General features: G+C 47.7%; 1 protein-coding gene across 1 annotated transcript; it reads left to right on the top strand.

The window, feature by feature from the left end:
• The first annotated feature begins 393 nt into the window (after positions 1 to 393).
• Positions 394 to 16,638, top strand: FOXN4 (forkhead box N4). The gene is made up of 9 exons (XM_071444899.1): positions 394 to 476; positions 9,574 to 9,737; positions 10,506 to 10,615; positions 10,703 to 10,849; positions 11,002 to 11,129; positions 11,831 to 11,927; positions 12,420 to 12,627; positions 13,639 to 13,998; positions 14,909 to 16,638. The coding sequence occupies exons 1-9, from the start codon at positions 394 to 396 to the stop codon at positions 15,157 to 15,159; spliced, it is 1,548 nt and encodes a 515-aa protein (XP_071301000.1). The 3' UTR covers positions 15,160 to 16,638.
• Positions 16,639 to 16,907: the final 269 nt, after the last annotated feature.

Below are 16,907 nucleotides of genomic sequence, written 5' to 3'. Positions count from 1 at the left end.
CGGCGCTGGGATTCCCCCGGGCTCCCCTTCCAGGGCTGGGCTTCCAGGGCTGGGGTCTCCCCTCATCCCCGCGCCCCGGCCGCTGCAGCTCCTGCAGCTTTTTCACCCAAAATGCGACGGATGCTGTTCGGGGGGTAAGAGCGGCTGGCTCGGTGCTCCCGGTCCCCTCAGCCCTGTGGGTCGCTGTCCCTCCCTCAGGGGTCCCTCTCTGGGCTGGGATCATCCCCGGGATGTGCTTTCCTGCCTTTCCCGGTGCCAGCAGCGCACCTGGCGGTGCCGGTGCCCGGGCCGGGCCCGGTGCCGGGGCTCGGGCGGGGTCGGTGGCTCCCGCCGCTGCTGAAGTGCTGGATAGCTACTGCTGCTGACCGCTGCCTTCTGCTGCTTCCCCAGGAGATGATAGAGAGCGATATCCCGTCCATAATGTCAGGAATCATTAGGAATTCAGGGCAAAACCACCACCCCTCGCAGGAGTACAGGTGAGGTTTGATCCGTCTCAAAAACGTGCACTGCACTGGCACAGCTGCCAACTCCTGCTGCTTCCTCCTTGCTTCCTAAAAAATCCTTTTAGTACGTAGAAATCCACTTTTCTTCTTCTTCTTCTTTATTTTTTTTAAGCTATCTGAATTGTTTCTCCACTCTAAATAAGATTTGTAAAGCTGATGACCAGTTACAATGCATTCCTTATTTAGAAACATTCCTGTTTAAAGTATTCACATTGGTGGGATTTGGATGAAGGCTGGACTTGATAATCTTGGAGGTCTTTTACATCCATAACCATTCTGTCATTCTGTGATTCTCTGATTTTGATACTAACCTATATTTGATAAATACACCTCCAAAACCTTGGGCTGACCTCTCTCTAAATTCTCTGTCCTGTGTGAGCCTTGCCACAGAAGGAGATTCCTGTTAAAATATAATAATTTAAAAGTTCCCTTGCAGATCACTTTTTTGCATTGTTGTGGAGCAGTCATGGAGAGACTAAACAAGAGACACTGGAGGAGTTTTTAATTAAAACAAGCACTTGTGTAGCCCTCCAAAGCACTGACAACCTGTCAAAGGGCTTTTAATATGGGTGGGAACAAACCTGGCTTTGCCAAGAGCCTTTCATGATTTAATTTACCTGCACCACCGTGCTTCCATTTATCATTTCCAAGCATTGTTGGAGGTTACAGGAGGGTTCTGCATGAGTTACAGAGCCCTGGGTTATGTTAGGTTACATTTTGTCACATGATGCAAAGCTCCAACAAATACAGAGCACACACAACACGTCCCAGTTCTCACAACAAAACAGAAAGCAAACCAGAAGAAAATTAATTCCTTTTTTAAAAAAAAAATATATATATAAAATGAGCATTGAGAGACTCCTTCCTCCCAGCCTGAGGGGTTTGCAACCTCTCCTGGGGCTGCTGCAGGTATTCTTCTCCTGGCCTCTCTCTATTCAAAATGCACAGGCTGCAGCTCAGCCTCTTGCAGCTCAACAAGGGATTTGTTTTAGTCCCTGCAGCCTCTGGGGAAAAGGTTTGTGCCTCTGCTTTTGCTCTGCACCGAGGCACTGTTTGCTCGGGGCATTTTTCTTGGCTACGTAAATATTGGTGAAGAAATTATTGGGGATTTAAGGAAGGGTGTGGGTGAGAGGGACTTCTGGGGACGTGGATTTAAGGCTGGATCTTCAGTGCCCTGCAGAATTCACCACCTTAACAAAGCCCCTTTTTAAAGGAGGGAACTGTTCTTGAACTCAGAGCTGCAGGAAAAAAAAAAGGCTTTTTGGGGGAGAAAGATAGGATTTCTCTTACTGCAGTAAAAAAAAATCATAACTTTCTTCTTTTCCTCTTTTTAAAAACCAGCTTTGGGTCCTCTGTGAAACGTTTTGAACTCAGTTCCCTAAAGTTTTTCACCCACTTGTGATTTTTTTTTACCACGGCTTTAAAACGAATTATTTGACCTGGTTTAATAGTGGCAAATTCTGATAAAAATGCATAAAATCTGAACTGCACCATAAATGCAGAGCAGTATTTGTCCTACTTCATGAGAAAACACTTTGGATTATGTAAAAGAAAATCTTTTAGACTGAATGATTTTAAGAAAAGAATAGACCTGTCAAATTCTATCAGCTCTGTTTACTCTCCTGCTGTCACCACAGTCCAAGACTGGAACCCACAGTCCTGAGTTCTCCATGGGGGAGCATCAAGGCTCCACAAAATGGGGAATGGCCTCCAATTAGCGAGAGGGAGGCTGGGGCTGTGCTGAGAATACTCTTGTGTCTCATTTGGAATCTTTCAATGGGACAGTTGGACTTGGAGGAGCCCCGGCTCCGCTGGGAAGGGAGGGGATCAAACCCCCAGCCACCCATCAGTTTGCAGGCAGATTATGCTTGCAGCTGGAAAACTTGGGATTTTGCAACTTTTAACATTTTTTTTAATTTTTTTTTTTTTTTTTTTGGTAAAAGGAATGTGGCAAAAATCTGATTTTAGCAAATCTTTGAACTGTGCAGCTCCAAAGCAGCTGCAGTAAATTTGCTGTGGCTCGGGGTGGTGATGAGGTTTTGGCTGCTTTTGGCTGCTGTGTGAAATCCCAGGACTTTTTGCACCCCAGTAAAATGATTTTAGGCAAACATCTCTCCCAGCAGAGCAGCTCTGGGATATAAAACAGCACGGGGATGATTAAGGGCCATCAGAGCTCCTCCACTGCCTGTTTTTATGGTGCTGTCACTGCCTGGCTGCAATGCAAAGTAATTCGTTATTTTAGCAGCTGCCTCTCTTAGTTTCCTACAGAAAATGCCACCATATTCAATATATTTACCCTTGCAGAGCTGACAAATATTTCTAATAATTCCATATCACATTTAAGGGAATGAAAATAGAGAGTTGTAACACACCAAGATTTTTTAACCCTTAGCACTTCATCCTTGTTAATCATAATTAATAATTAACATGTTTTAGTGCCATTACTTTGATTTTTAAATCACAGCACAGGCAGACCACGAGTTTTCTATGCAGTGGGGGGTCACGGTAGCTCCAGCACAAAGCTGTGCCAATTACAGGAGCCAGCTCCAGGCTTTTCCATGGAGTTTATGGGCTGTTTCCTGGGAATGCAGGTTCGTCAGCTCCTGGGTGCTGTGGCCTTCAAGCAATATTTTGAATTGAAATATGGAATCTGTCATTTTGATTTTAAGATCTGATCCAACAATATTTGGTGTAAGGACCACATTTCTATGTTTTTGTTTTATTATGTATTTCCAGTTGACAGAAGCCTTGTGGAGAATTCTGAAGGCCTTGCAATGCATTTTCTATATGTTAAATGGGAATTAAGCTTTAAATTTTTGATCAAAAGGTGTCAATCATTAATAATTCAATATATTAGATTATATTGTCCTTTACCCCATTTTAATTATCTCTTTGATTCTTAAAAAATTGTCTACATTCTACAAAAATCCATTACATTACCTCATTAGTCTGATCAATTTTTTCCTTCATTACTTTATGTTGCCATAGTTTAGTGTAAAATCAGATTAAGAAGCGCAGTACTGCTGTACTCCATAAATTCCACACGTGACAGCATTCCAGTGTGGAAAAAGATGGCAAATCTCGAATTTGAGCACATTTGTTGTCCTCTCATGTTTGGGGTTTCTGGAGAGGAAGTGACACCTCTGTCCCCTGGGATGGACGGACGGATGGATGGATGGATGGATGGATGGATGGATGGGATGGGAGTGTGCACACAAAAGGTTGCAAATGCATCACTAACAACACCCTAATTGTTCCTGGAGAAAACGCCAGTGTCCATTCCTGTGACACTCCCGTGCTGTCTGATGGGCAGTGAGATAATGACTCCGAGTGCCCCAGGAATTCCAGCACGGGAGTGGCTTCATTCTTTCCAAAAAAAAAAAAAAAAAAAAAAAAGAAGTGAGAAACCTCCAAGGAATCAGTCAAACTGGATTGATTTAAGTGGATTAGCACAACTGTTTCCTCAGCACTCCTGAAATGTGCTGATCTGGAGGAATAAAATTTGTGGCCTTTTGCTTCTCCCGGAGCTGGAGGGGCTGGTTTGGGGCAGCCCCTCGGGGTCCTGTGAGAGCAGAAGGGGCTCATCCCGTACCTCAGAAAGGCCAAAACAGGGAAAGAGGAAGGGAATTGGGATTTTTCCAGCATTCCTGGGGGATCCCAGAGGCTCATGTGCAGGAAGAGGAGCTGCTGCAGGCCCAGAGGCTGAGGGGGTTCTCAGAGTCCTGCCCAGGGACAGGCTGTAGAGCTGATATCCCCTCCACACTGCTCTGACACCTACACAAGGCTCCAGTGCTAATGAACAGCAATTCCCAAGGAAAAAGCAGCTTCCCAGTCTGACCATGGTCCTGGTTTTAATCTAAAACATCCCTTCAGTGCCTGGTGCTTCAGCACGTTTTTCTTGTTCTGACGTCGATCAAAGGGCTGATTTTTCAGTTGTTTGGTTCGAGATTTTTTCCCAAATGGGTTCCAGAGTCAGATCCCAGCTGTATTTGGCAAATCCCAGCCTAGGGATGGTTAGGGCAGAGCAGGGAATGAGTGGCTGGGGGTGCAGTGCTGCTGTCACTCATTTCCTCTTGTGTTTAAGCACTACACCTTTCACTGTAATTCAGTTTTCCACTGATCCCACAGGAAAGTGGTGTAATGGGGGTTGTGAAATGGGGAGCTGGGATGGATAAAAGGCTCCAGGAGTGCAGCTGTAGCCTGTTCTTAGTGCCAAGTACCTTTGCAGGAGATTTTCAGAGGGTCCAGCATGGAGCGAGGAAAGGAGACCATCACCACCTGCCAGGTTCATGATGATATTTGCTTTTTCCTCGCTAGTTTTTGTTCTGATAAGACAATGTTTCTTGAGTTATAGATAAGGAGGGACCCTCTTAAAGCTTAATTTCTGTTCTGATTTCCAGCAAGGCCAGAAATAGCTCAGAGATCTTGAAGACAGAGAGAGGGGTGGGACTGGGTGTGTGTTGTGCCTTCAGGGAGGAATCAGAGACCAAAAACTCTGGGAGCTGCTGGTAAAGCAGGAGAGGAGCTGGGGCAGAATCAAGTTGGAAGAGGCAGCTGGTTGTGAGTGTGGAAAGCAGAAAATAGTGGGAGGAAAAGCAGCTGGGAGGCAGGAAAATGGAGGGGAAGGGCTTAAAGGGAAGGAGCAGAGCAGCTGGAATGAGGAGCTGCAGGAGATGGGGAAGTTGAATCCTTCAGTAAAACAGAGGACACTTCACCATGGACACAGCTGGAGAGTCACAATACAAATCTTTTCCTTGTCTTGCACATAAGAGCTCTCTGTGCTTGCCCCGAGGGTTTTGTGTAATCCCAGACAAAGGAAAACACCACTTCTAGAAGAGGTTTCCTTTGGACTCTTCCTGTCCAGTTGTCTCTGACTGGATAAACCATTGCAAACAGTTAATTAACAACTCATCACCCAGTTGTTCCTGCCTGATGAGCAGTTTTGGCACCTAAGCCTGGGCTAAAATTTCAGGTGGCAGTGCTGAAAATGGGAAAAAACCCTGTCCACTGAGTGAGACTCAAAACCCTGGAATATCCCAAATGCAGCTGAGGGGTTTTGGCCTGGCTGTGTTTCAGGTGGAGGTGATGAGTTGTTGAGATGATCCTTATGGTCTCCAGGCCTGAGTTCACCATCCTATGCAATGTGGAGGTGGATAATTCATGGATAATTCCCCTGGCAATGGTTCCCAAGGGGAGGAACCGCCCTGAGCTCAGCCTGAGGGAAGGTGGCAAAGCCCCACTGGTGAGTTCAGGCTCAGATCCAGCTCTGGTGTTAAACTCCTGCAAGGCCAGGCCAGGAATGACTCCCAATTCCACCTTGTGCCAGCAGGATGCCCTTGATGGTGGGGAGAAAAAGGTGAAAATACCTTTAGGTAGCTGTGAGTGAGGGTTTTGTGCTGCTGGCAGGCTCTGGTGAGCTTTGCCACAATCAGATCTGGAAAGGGGTCTCATTCCAAGGCGTTCCTGATCCAATTACGCTGATGGGATAAATATTTTGGGCAGATAACTCCAGAGCAGATTGTAAAGACTAACAGTGCCAAGGAGCATTTCTGTGTCACACCCGGTGTTCCAGGCACCTTTCCCAGGATCAGCATCCTGGGATACACATGAGAACTGGGCTTTAAACCCTCAGCACCCTCTGGACTCTCATCCTTGCAGGTGCCTCTCTAGGAGAGAAACAGAAGCATGGGATATTTTACTGCAGAGAGTTGAAAGCAGAGGGGTAAAAGTGGAGTTGCATCATTTTACACACACTGAAAAAAACACCACCACGTTTGCAACACCTCTGGTGGGGCTGCAGCCTCTCCCTCCTGGGCTTCAGTGACTCCCTGGCTGCTCCAGGAGTCCTGGGAATGAGCAGGGGAGGCTCAGCAGTGCATTAATTACAGCCTATCACTATTTATCTCATTTACATGCACTGAAAGGCTGCTTTTACCACAGTGCCCCATTGTGCCAGGGGCTGTGAACACCCAGCCAAAGGCAGGAGCTCTGACTCCTGGAGTTTGTCCTCCTGGAATTTATCCTCCTGGAGTCTATCCTCGTGGAGTTTGGCCTTCTGGATTTTATACTCCTGGGGTTTATCCTCCAAAGTGAGATGAGGTGGGGAACTGAATCCAATCCCACCTGGTATTCCAACTTATGGATCTGCAGCTGTCTTGGCACAGGCAATTCTCAGGTCAGAAAGATTGGACCCCAGGAGATGACAGTGTTGGTTATTCCTGTGCTTGGCTCTCTCTTTTTTTTTGCAGTTAAATTAGAATTTCTTCACTGGAAGCAGGGCACACATTGAGCCTGTGGCCTGGGAGATGTGCGGGGTTTATGCTACAGAATATCCCCAGACCTTTAAAACTCCTCAGCCAGGCAGCAATGGGAATTCTTTAAAATTTCACATTCTTTAAGACATGAGAGATCTCAACATTGGTTTTGAAGGCAGCCAGAAGAATAATCCTTAAGCTTGAAATCAAATTATCAAATAATGGAGTTACAAAATCATCAAATCATGGAATCACAGAATCCCAGAATGGTTTGGGTTGGAATGGGCCTTAAATATCTTGTTTCAACCCTCTGCCACGGGCAGGGATGTAATTCCGATTGAATTTGCTTTTTCCTTCATTTTTAACAGGATGTTAATCTGATAACTAGCAAATCCATTTTTTTAAAAAAAAAAACCGTAGTGAACAGGCTGAGGTGGCTTTAAAGGAACTGGGGAAGGGAAGGGAAGGGAAGGGAAGGGAAGGGAAAGGAAAGGAAAGGAAGGGAAAGGAAGGGAAAGGAAGGGAAAGGAAGGGAAAGGAGACCATTGACTTGGAGAAAGAGCTGTCTTGCACACTTCTCTAGTTACTAAATACTATTACATCTTCATATCCACTTAAAGCAGAGCCTCATACGGCAACAACAATTTCCCAGCCGACACCAGAGCCTTTCCTCGCCGCTATCCGTGTGCCTGGCGCGGATGCTGAGCGGGACACGCTGTCCCACCTCCCCAGGGCTGGGAGCATCCCGGGTGAGGGCCGGGCAGGAGCCGCGGCTGGCCGGGAGTGCGGCCCGGCAGGGCTGATCCAGCCCGGGGGAAGGGCTGATCCCGCAGATTCTCCGCGATGCGCAGCGCTGACCCCGTTAGTGCCGGCGGGGCGCGGGGTGCCAGATGGCGAGGGGACGTGTGTTGTGTGTCGCCTGTCACTCGGGGCAGATTAATGGGAGGTTTGTAAAGAGGGAGCGGGTGGGGGGGGGTGGGACAATTAAGCGGGGTCCCCAAAGACAAAGGGGACACGTGCCGCGGGCGGCGGGCGTTGGGCGCACAAAGGGCCCGCGGCTCCCCCTGCGCCGAACCAACTGTTGCGAACGACCCCCGAGCCTGCCCCGTTTTCAAATAATTTCATGCCCCTGTTTTCTTCCAATCCAGCCAATCTCCGAGCCGGGAGAGCCGTCACCTGATGGGGTTTGCTTTTTTTTTTTTTTTTTGGGTTTGGGTTTTTTGTTGTTTTTTTTTTTTTTTAATGGATGGAAGTCCCCAAGCCTGGCGAAATAACGGCGTAACCATGGCAATGCTAATTATTGCCCTATAACTACAGTAGGAGAGAGAACGCGGGGTAGGCTGAGAGGGAGATTTGAAGAGGGTTTTTTTTTTTTTTTCCTTTGGCTCTTGGTCCCGTGTTGATTCTTTCCCCCCCCCTTTTCTCCTATACAAAATCTTTTTGCAAACAAGTGGCGTTTTGCTTTAAAGATCTCCCCGACAGTGGTTCAGGGAGCCTTGAAAGGTGTTTCTGGAATTCCTGAATAGAGGAGCTGAAAGCTCCAGGGCAGGCAGGCACTGGAGTTCTGCCTTGCTCTTTTAAGCTGATTTAGAGTCGTGTAAAACATAAAAGATGCTTCAGCAAGAGACCAGATTTATTTAAGGTTCCTGCAGCATCACTTGGCAGCAAACACGCATCAGCAGCAGACACCACTTTAACACATCTCTGAGAGCTCTTGAAAGCAAAAGGGTTTGAAAGCAAAATCAGATGCATCCAACTAAATTATGTTCTTCTGAGAGATAAAGATGTTTTTCTGGATCTGAATCCCTTTAGGTTTACCCTGGGTGTCGAGTGACAACTTCCTGACATGTCCTAATTACTGCTTTACTCCTCAAGGTACCAGTGACTCCTGTAATACTGTTCCACATAAATTAATTAATTTAGCCTTTCATTTGCAAGAGTTCTCTTATCAACTTTAACGGGGATTTGGACCACACAGGAATTTTTGAGTACTGTAAATATATTCCAATATTCCTGTTTTGTACCACGTGCTCCATCAGAAGCAAAGCAAAACGGGTGATCTGGAGCATGTAAAAGGTGTCAAAAGCAGAGCTTTAAACCAAAAGCAGCCTGTCACAGCTGTGCCTGCTGTTGTTGCTGGTGCCTGGCAGATATGGTGCCAAAACCTCTCAAACCTTTCATTCTGGTCCTTTGCTCTGTCAAAAACTGCCTAAAAATTGGTTTTTTAAGTACCAATAACTTCATGTATCTGAATGGGAGATATCAGCAGTTCAGCCTGTGGAGTTCTTTTTATGCAACTGCTGATCTGTCACTACTGACAGGATCCAGGGGCTGGGAAAAGTTTTTCCAGGTGTTCCAGCAGCAGCAGCACACACGTTCCCCAGGAGCTGGGCACAGAGCTCCTCCCAAGGCTCTGGATTGCAGGGTTAATGCAGAATGATCAGGTTCTAAGTCCTGGTTTCTCCCCCATCAAAGCCAAACAAGTGCAAATTTCTGACAGATGTGAAAATAAGGAATCAGTGTGGGTTTGTTTCCAGGCAGTTTCTCTGCTGGGTTCCTGGGCCTGCTTCCCCTACAAATGCTCCACAAGAGGTTTTCTCAACCAAAATGTTCCAGACTGGACAAAGGAACACAAGACCAGGTAAAGGGTGTCAGAAACCAGCTGTGAAACCACAGGGCACATCTGGATTTGGATACAGAATTCCAGCCTGGTGGTTCTTCCCCTTGACCTGCAGGAGCTTTGGCACCCATCCATCTCTTTCCAGGGACAATGCAGCAATTCCTGCTCCCTGTTAACCTTCCCTGCTGCTTTGCAGGCTCCTGGCCTCAGACCCATCCCAGCTGAGTGAGGATGAGCTCCCAGGGGATTTGCAGTCCCTGTCCTGGCTGACATCCGTGGATGTGCCTCGGCTCCAGCAGATGGCCAGTGGGAGAATGGATTTCAGCCTGGGGGCCCCGAGTGCCCTGCTCCAGCAGACAGGTACTGTGGGATGGGACATGGGGATAACTGCTCCTTGAACAGCACAGCCTGCCCCTGACACCCCCCCTCAGGCTCCCTTTTCCTATCCTTTTACATTTTGCTTCCTGTCCAAGGACCTGGAGCCTGCTGGCTTCTCTTGAGGGCTCTGCTGGTGCCTTCCCCCATTCCAAGAGGGAGAGAGCTCCAGCACGGGTAACACTCAGATCCCACGGGAATTGCTGCTCAGTGCAGCTGCTGGTGCCCTGTTGGGCTGAGGTATTTTAAGTCCTGGCTTTCAGAGGTTTTCAACACCTCTGAAACGAGATAATTAATCTTTTTTGCTTTGTTTCAACGCTGATAAAGCAAAGGGCACCTCATTTACCTCACGCCTCTTTGCTTCTTGCAGCCTTGCAGCGTATGTTGGTCAAACTCCTTTCTTTCCCTTGTGAACATTCTTTAGGTAAATACACACCACAGAGCTCAGAGTGTCACCCTGCCTGCCTGAGAGCACAAATCCAGCTGATGCTGAATGTGTTGTTTCTCTTTTGTAAGACACAGTGTCTGTGTCACCACCGTGGGCTGTTAAACAGCTGCCGCCTCTCATTCCCTGCCTAACGAGTTTTGGGAGCAGCTGATGTCGTCTGGGCAAGCTGTGAAAAGCCAGAGAGGTTGGATTCTCCACTCCAGAGCTTCCCTGTACTCAGCTGCATCCATTAACCCCCTTCCTTCCTTCCTTCCCTGAGCTGTGCTTCCATGGGAGCATCCCTTGCCTTCCTCTCTCCGCGCCAGGTGCTGTGGGGAACGCGATGCACTCGACGCCCGGAGCGATGATCCACGTCCAGGCCAGCCTCCCCCAGGGGATCCTGGGCCTCAATTCCATTTCCACACATGGAGCCAATGTAAGAGCAGGCCCTGGTGGCTCGTTATTGCCCCAGCTCCTTGGATAAGGTGGTGGAATTCCTTGACTGTTGTGTTTCTCTCGGCAGATGAGCCCCTACGCCGTGGGTGGGCAGCTGTCCCCTGGTTTGCAAACACAGCAGCAGCTCTTCCCTCCTCCTCCTCCTCATCCTCCTCCTCATCCTCCTCCTCCTCACTCCCAGCAGGTGTTTGCCCTGGCCCAGAACCCCCAGCAGGTACTGGTATGTGCTTGTTGTCTGTCTTGAAGTACCTGCCAAGAACAAACCTAGATGTCTTTTAATAGAAAACCAAAATATCCCAAAATAAACCCACACACCCACTGGACATTTTGCATCTGTCACTTCCCTTCTTTTCCCTGTGCACACAGTGTAACCCAGCAGCAATCTACAACACATCCTATGGGACACAGCCACACTATTCCCAGCCACGCCTGGCTCCCCACTCTGCCCAGGAACTGCACCCAAAGCATTATCCCAAGCCCATCTACTCCTACAGGTGAGTGGGGAGCAGGAGGCACATTGCCTGCAGCCTCTCCTGGGATAGCTGTGACACTGCAGGGGTGTCTGAGTCCTTTGGGAGGGAACAAAAATCCCCTCATCCACGCAGGAGTTGTGTGGAAGCTGCCTCTGAGGGGTAGCAGGAGTGAACAAGCAAAGTAATTCCTGGAGAGCAGTGAGAGAGTAACAGCACAGAGGAGTAAAATTTGAGGATCACGGGGAAGTGGTCACAGCACCAGGCCTGGCAGAGCCCAAGAAGAAGAGTTTGGACAATCCTTTTGGGAATGTGGTGTGACTCCTGGGGATGGTGCTGTGCAGAGCCGGGAGCTGGACTCAGTGATCTTTGTGGGTCCCTTCTAAATCAGCTCATCCTGTGATTCTGTGATTTCTGAGCCCTTGGGAGCAGAAATCCCAGGATCCCACTGTCTGTGTCTGAAGAGGTGGGTCCAAGGTTGCTAGACCAGAAGGAGGTATGGAGTGACAGGACAAGAGGAGTGAGTTCCCACTGCCAGAGGCAGGGTTAGATGGGATATTGGGAAGGAATTCCGCTGTGGAAGTGCCCAAGGCCAGGCTGGACATGACTTGGAGCAACCTGGGCTAGTGGAAGGTGGCAGGGGGTGGAACTGGATGAGCTTTAAGGTCCCTTCCCACCCAAGCCATTCCATGATTCCAAGCCATTCCTGGGTTTCCTGCCCGCAGCTGTTTGATTGCCATGGCGCTGAAGAACAGCAAGACTGGGAGCCTGCCCGTGAGTGAGATCTACAGCTTCATGAAGGAGCACTTCCCCTACTTCAAGGTACCTGGGCATTTCCCAGCTTGGAAATGCCACATCCCAGCCTCCTTTCCCCCGTGGTGTGGTGTTGTTGGGTCCCCAGGACGAGGTGAGAGATGAGAATTTGACTCCAGGTTCTCAGAAGGCTGATATGATATGATATGATATATTAAAAGTAATTATATACAAAAATTCTACTAAAGAAAGAGAAAGGATACATGAGAAGGTTAGACAAGAATGACAATAAAATCCCATGACTGACCAGAGAGTCTGACACAGCCGGACTGAGATTGGTCGTTAAGTAAAAACAATTCACATGGAACCAATCAAAGATGCACCTGCCACATTCCAAAGCAGCAAAACACAGGGAGAGGCGATCAGATAATTATCGTTTACATTTCCTTTCTGAGGCTTCTCAGCTTCTCGGGAGAAAAAACCCCAGCAAAGGGATTTTTCAGGAAATATCATAGTGACACCTGTGGGCTGCTCCCATTAACCCCTTCCTGCCACTTGCAGACTGCCCCTGATGGGTGGAAGAATTCCGTGCGCCACAACCTGTCCCTGAACAAGTGCTTTGAGAAGGTGGAGAACAAACTGAGCGGGACCTCCCGCAAGGGCTGCCTGTGGGCCCTCAACCCCGCCAAGATCGACAAGATGGAGGAGGAGATGCAGAAGTGGAAGAGGAAGGATTTGGCTGCTATTCACAGGAGCATGGCTAACCCAGGTAGGGCCGACATTCCCCGTCCTGCACATCCATGGCATTCCCTGCACGGCTCTGCTGCCTCCAGGGTTACTGTTTGGGGGAATATTTTCATATTGAGTCATATTTAATGCACTTTTCAAAGAGAAGCACTTTAATGCTGTTTCTTGCCTGTTCTTCTGCAAAATTCTCCCTTTTCTAAGACATTTTCTTATTTATAAAATAGAATTTAATGTTATTTATACTGTAATATTATAAACATTATGTAGCTATATCTATTATCTATATTATCTAATATATAGATATATATCTAATATATATCTACCAATAAAATATTATATTATATTATATATTATACTTATAAAATCTATATTATCTATGTCTATATCTATAGATATATATTATATATCATATTCTCTATAATATATTTATTATTTAAATCTTATTTATTTATCAATCCCCCCCCTTATTTATGACATTTACTATTTATAAAGAAACACATTTTCAAAGCTTTCAGGAGGTCAGTATTGACAAAATCAACTGGAATTTTTTTGCTACAAAATCAGTAACATGCAGTCAGTGATAAATTACATGTTATTTGTTTAAAGGCAAAAGGGCCACTGCAACAGTCAGGAGTTTTTTGTAGTTATTTGGGAGATAAGCAGAATTTTTTTGTACTTACAGATAAGCAGAATTCTGAGCGTTTCTCTGACCACAGAGTTCTGCAGCTGGGGCTGAGCTGCCATCAGGGGTGGCTGGGCTGCTCTGCAGTTTCATGATCATTTCTTTAGCTCGGTCAGGGATAACCATGGAAGTGGTTATCCCTGACCGAGCTAAAGAAATGATCCTGAAAGCTAAAGAAATGATCCTTGGGGTAGGAATTAGGTGACGTTTCTTTGCTCCCTGCACAGTCACAGCCTGTGCTGGGTCTCACACTGTGACAATCAGTTCACGCCGTGAACACAGTTGTTCTTTGGGCAGTCCCCGCTTGAACAAACGTGTTAAAGCATCTCTTTTCCTCCTTGGAATGGGCAGAGGAGCTGGACAAGCTGATCACCGACAGACCCGAGAGCTGCAGGCGGCCCAACAAGCCGGCAGAGCCCGAGGGGCCCCCCCTGGGCCGGATCCCCGTGTCCCAGCTCCAGCCCCAGCCCATCATGACGCTGTCCCTGCAGCCCCTCCCGCTGCACCACCAGCTCCAGACCCAGGCTCGCCTCGCCCCCAACTCTCCAGCACCTGCACAAACCCCTCCTCTGCACACCCTGCCTGACATGAGCCACAGCCCCCTGCCCCACCACCCCATGGGACGCGCCCCGGACTTCCCCAACGTGGCGCTGGACATGAGCACGGAGGTGGACGCTCTGGATCCCAGCATCATGGATTTCGCACTGCAAGGTACAGGGCAAGGCACTGGGGGAGCAGAGCTGGGGTTTGTGGATGTGTTAACGCTGAATATCCAGCCAGGATCCTCAGTGGGATGTTCTGGAATGGGGTTGGGTGGTGGCATCTGCAGGGTGACTTCCTGGGTGGCCCTTAGTGGATTTTTGTCCTTGCGCCAGGTGGGACAGCAAAGCACTTTCCTGGCTCCAGTGGGGGGAAGCAGGGGTGTCCAACCAGCTGGATCTGGGACACCACATCTCTCTGCCCCTGGGAAAACACAGCTCTGTTGTGCTTTGGGGTTCTCCTTCTGTGCAAGTAGAACTTCTCTGGTTTGTGGCAATGCCTGACATGGTCCTGGGTAGAGCACAGGTAGAGAGGTGCTGTCTGGAAAGGTCTGGAAGCAGAGGATCTGGGAGATAGACACACTTCCTTCCCAGAAAGATCTGGAATCACAGGAACTGGGGGGGGGGAGGATCAGACACACTTGCTACCCAGAAAGGTCTGGAATCACAGGATTTGGGGGATCAGACACACTTGCTGGAGAAAGGCCTGGAATCACAGGATTTGGGGGATCAGACACTTGCTGGAGAAAGGTCTGCAATCACAGGATTTGGGGGATCAGACACTTGCTGCCCAGAAAGGTCTGGAATCACAGGATTTGGGGGATCAGACTTGCTTCCCAGAAAGGTCTGGAATCACAGGATTTGGGGGATCAGACTTGCTTCCCAGAAAGGTCAGGAATCACAGGATTTGGGGGATCAGACACTTGCTGGAGAAAGGTCTGGAATCACAGGATTTGGGGGATCAGACTTGCTGCCCCTTGCACCACCGTGGTCCCACCCTCGAGCAGTGAATACAGCCCTTTAGCCCCAGCCCCAGGGGACCTGGGGATGTGCTGCTGTGAGCTTGATCCCATCTTTTCCAGGGAACATTTGGGAGGAGATGAAAGACGACAGCTTCAGCCTGGACACCCTGGGCGCCTTCAGCAACTCCCCCCTGCATCTCTCCGACTGCGAGCTGGGCACGCCCGGCCTCACGCCCGTGTCCAGCGGCAGCGACCGCTCCTTCTCCGACCTGCAGGTCACTGGCCTTTACACCACCTACACCACCCTGGACAATGTGGCAGCTGCTCAGTACATGAACCCCCAAGGCAACAAACCCATCCCTCTGCTCTGAGCTTGGCACCGTTCCACGGATCCCGAGGGAACGGTTCTTCCCCATGGTTAAAATCCGACTGGGAAGCTCCAAGGGCTCGTCCAGCTTTGGGATATGTTGGCTGCTTCCAGCGTGTGAGGCCAAAATAAATCAAGCTGGGACTTGTAAAACCACTTTCCCCCATGGCAAGGGCGTGGACATTTGTGTTGTGGGACTGGGGAGCTCTCCAGGAGGACCTGGAAGGCAGCAGGAACTTTCACCGGAATGTAGCTGAGCTAAAAATCACCTGGTTAAGGGAATTAAATTTATTCCACACCGTGGTGGAGCTGCTGTGTCACCACTGCCACAGAAGCCACCACAAGCCAAGGGGCTGGCCAGCCCCAAGTGTGTTGATTGTGCCCCCCTGGTGTGTCATTTTTTCTTAATTTGCCAAATTGGACAAAGACCTCCCCCAGTTCCTGGAGATGTTTGCACCACTAACACTTTTCTGATGTAACTGTTGTTAATTTATTGTTAGGAGGTAGGAAAAAGGAGCAAAACCACTAAAAAAGGAAAACTCACCTCCCTAGCAGACCACTGTTATATCTAGATTTGTAAAAGTCCTCATCCCTGAAGGAAGTGGTACTACTGAACTATTAAACTGATCACTGACTAGAGGATTTTAGGAATTATGTCAATTTTTAGGATTTAAAAAAAAAATAGATTTATAGTCTTGTGTATTGTGCTTCTGTCTATTCTTGTGCTAGGCAGTATTACTATTTGTAAATTTATTTATATTTATTGTTATGAAAAGAAATTATGTGAACTGAGCACTGTTCAATTTGTATAATGCTGCAGTAACCTTTCTTACAGCCACTAAATTATTCATCATCAGAACCACAACCATCTTATCAGTTTTTACACTACATTTCTTTAATAAGCACTTTTGATACTGTGAAACTCATGCTTTTTAAAAAATTCAGAGACCAAATATTGTCACTGTACCTTTCATAATAGTCTTTGCTAATTAACTAAAAAACCTGATTCTAATGTTGCTTTTAAAAAAAAAACTTCAAACCCTGCTTTGTACTTGTTAACATACACTGAAAATAATGTGATGAAACATCTGAAATATGTTGGAATTTAGCATTTAGTCTACTTATACCTCTGTGAGCAAAAAGTGATATTTATATCTTGGGTTTTGTCTGTTCCTGTGCATTCAGAGAATTTCCCGGTGCCGTATCCAGGTGCTCCCAGGCTTTTCTCTCCCACACCCATCCATGGATGAAAGCTGGAGGGTGCAGGATGCTGGATTGGCCCCACAGGGCACTTCCTTGCTTGAAAAATATGAAGATTGGAAACATCTGTGCTTGTATCCTCCTAGTGCATCCCTCCATGGCAACCTCTTCCAAAGGGCACCGTGATGCTCCACGTCATAATTTATTGCCCAAGGACAAAATGTGATGAATGATCCTTTGCTGTGACTGGTGTCACCTACAATGTCTTTGCTTTTTTAAATAAACATTTCTTAGCACTATGCCTGGGGCATTCTGGATGTGCTGTGTGGTGCCTGCTCTGGTGTCATGCTGGGTTTTCCCCATGCTTCATTCCCTTTACAGACCCTATGGCCAAGTTGAAGGTGGATCCTTGGCTCAAATCCTCCAGGAGAATAAGAGTTTACAGGTGTTTACTGTAAGAGTTTACAGGTATTTACTGTAAGAGTTTACAGGTGTTTACTGTAAGAGTTTACAGATATTTACTGTAAGAGTTTACAAGTGTTTACTCTAAGA

Source organism: Agelaius tricolor, unplaced genomic scaffold, assembly GCF_023055355.1.
Source record: "Agelaius tricolor isolate 1412-34295 unplaced genomic scaffold, bAgeTri1.0.p SCAF_20, whole genome shotgun sequence".
Lineage (NCBI taxonomy): Eukaryota > Metazoa > Chordata > Aves > Passeriformes > Icteridae > Agelaius > Agelaius tricolor.
Note: the sequence above shows the minus strand (reverse complement) of the source record. Positions and strands in the feature narration are given on the sequence as shown.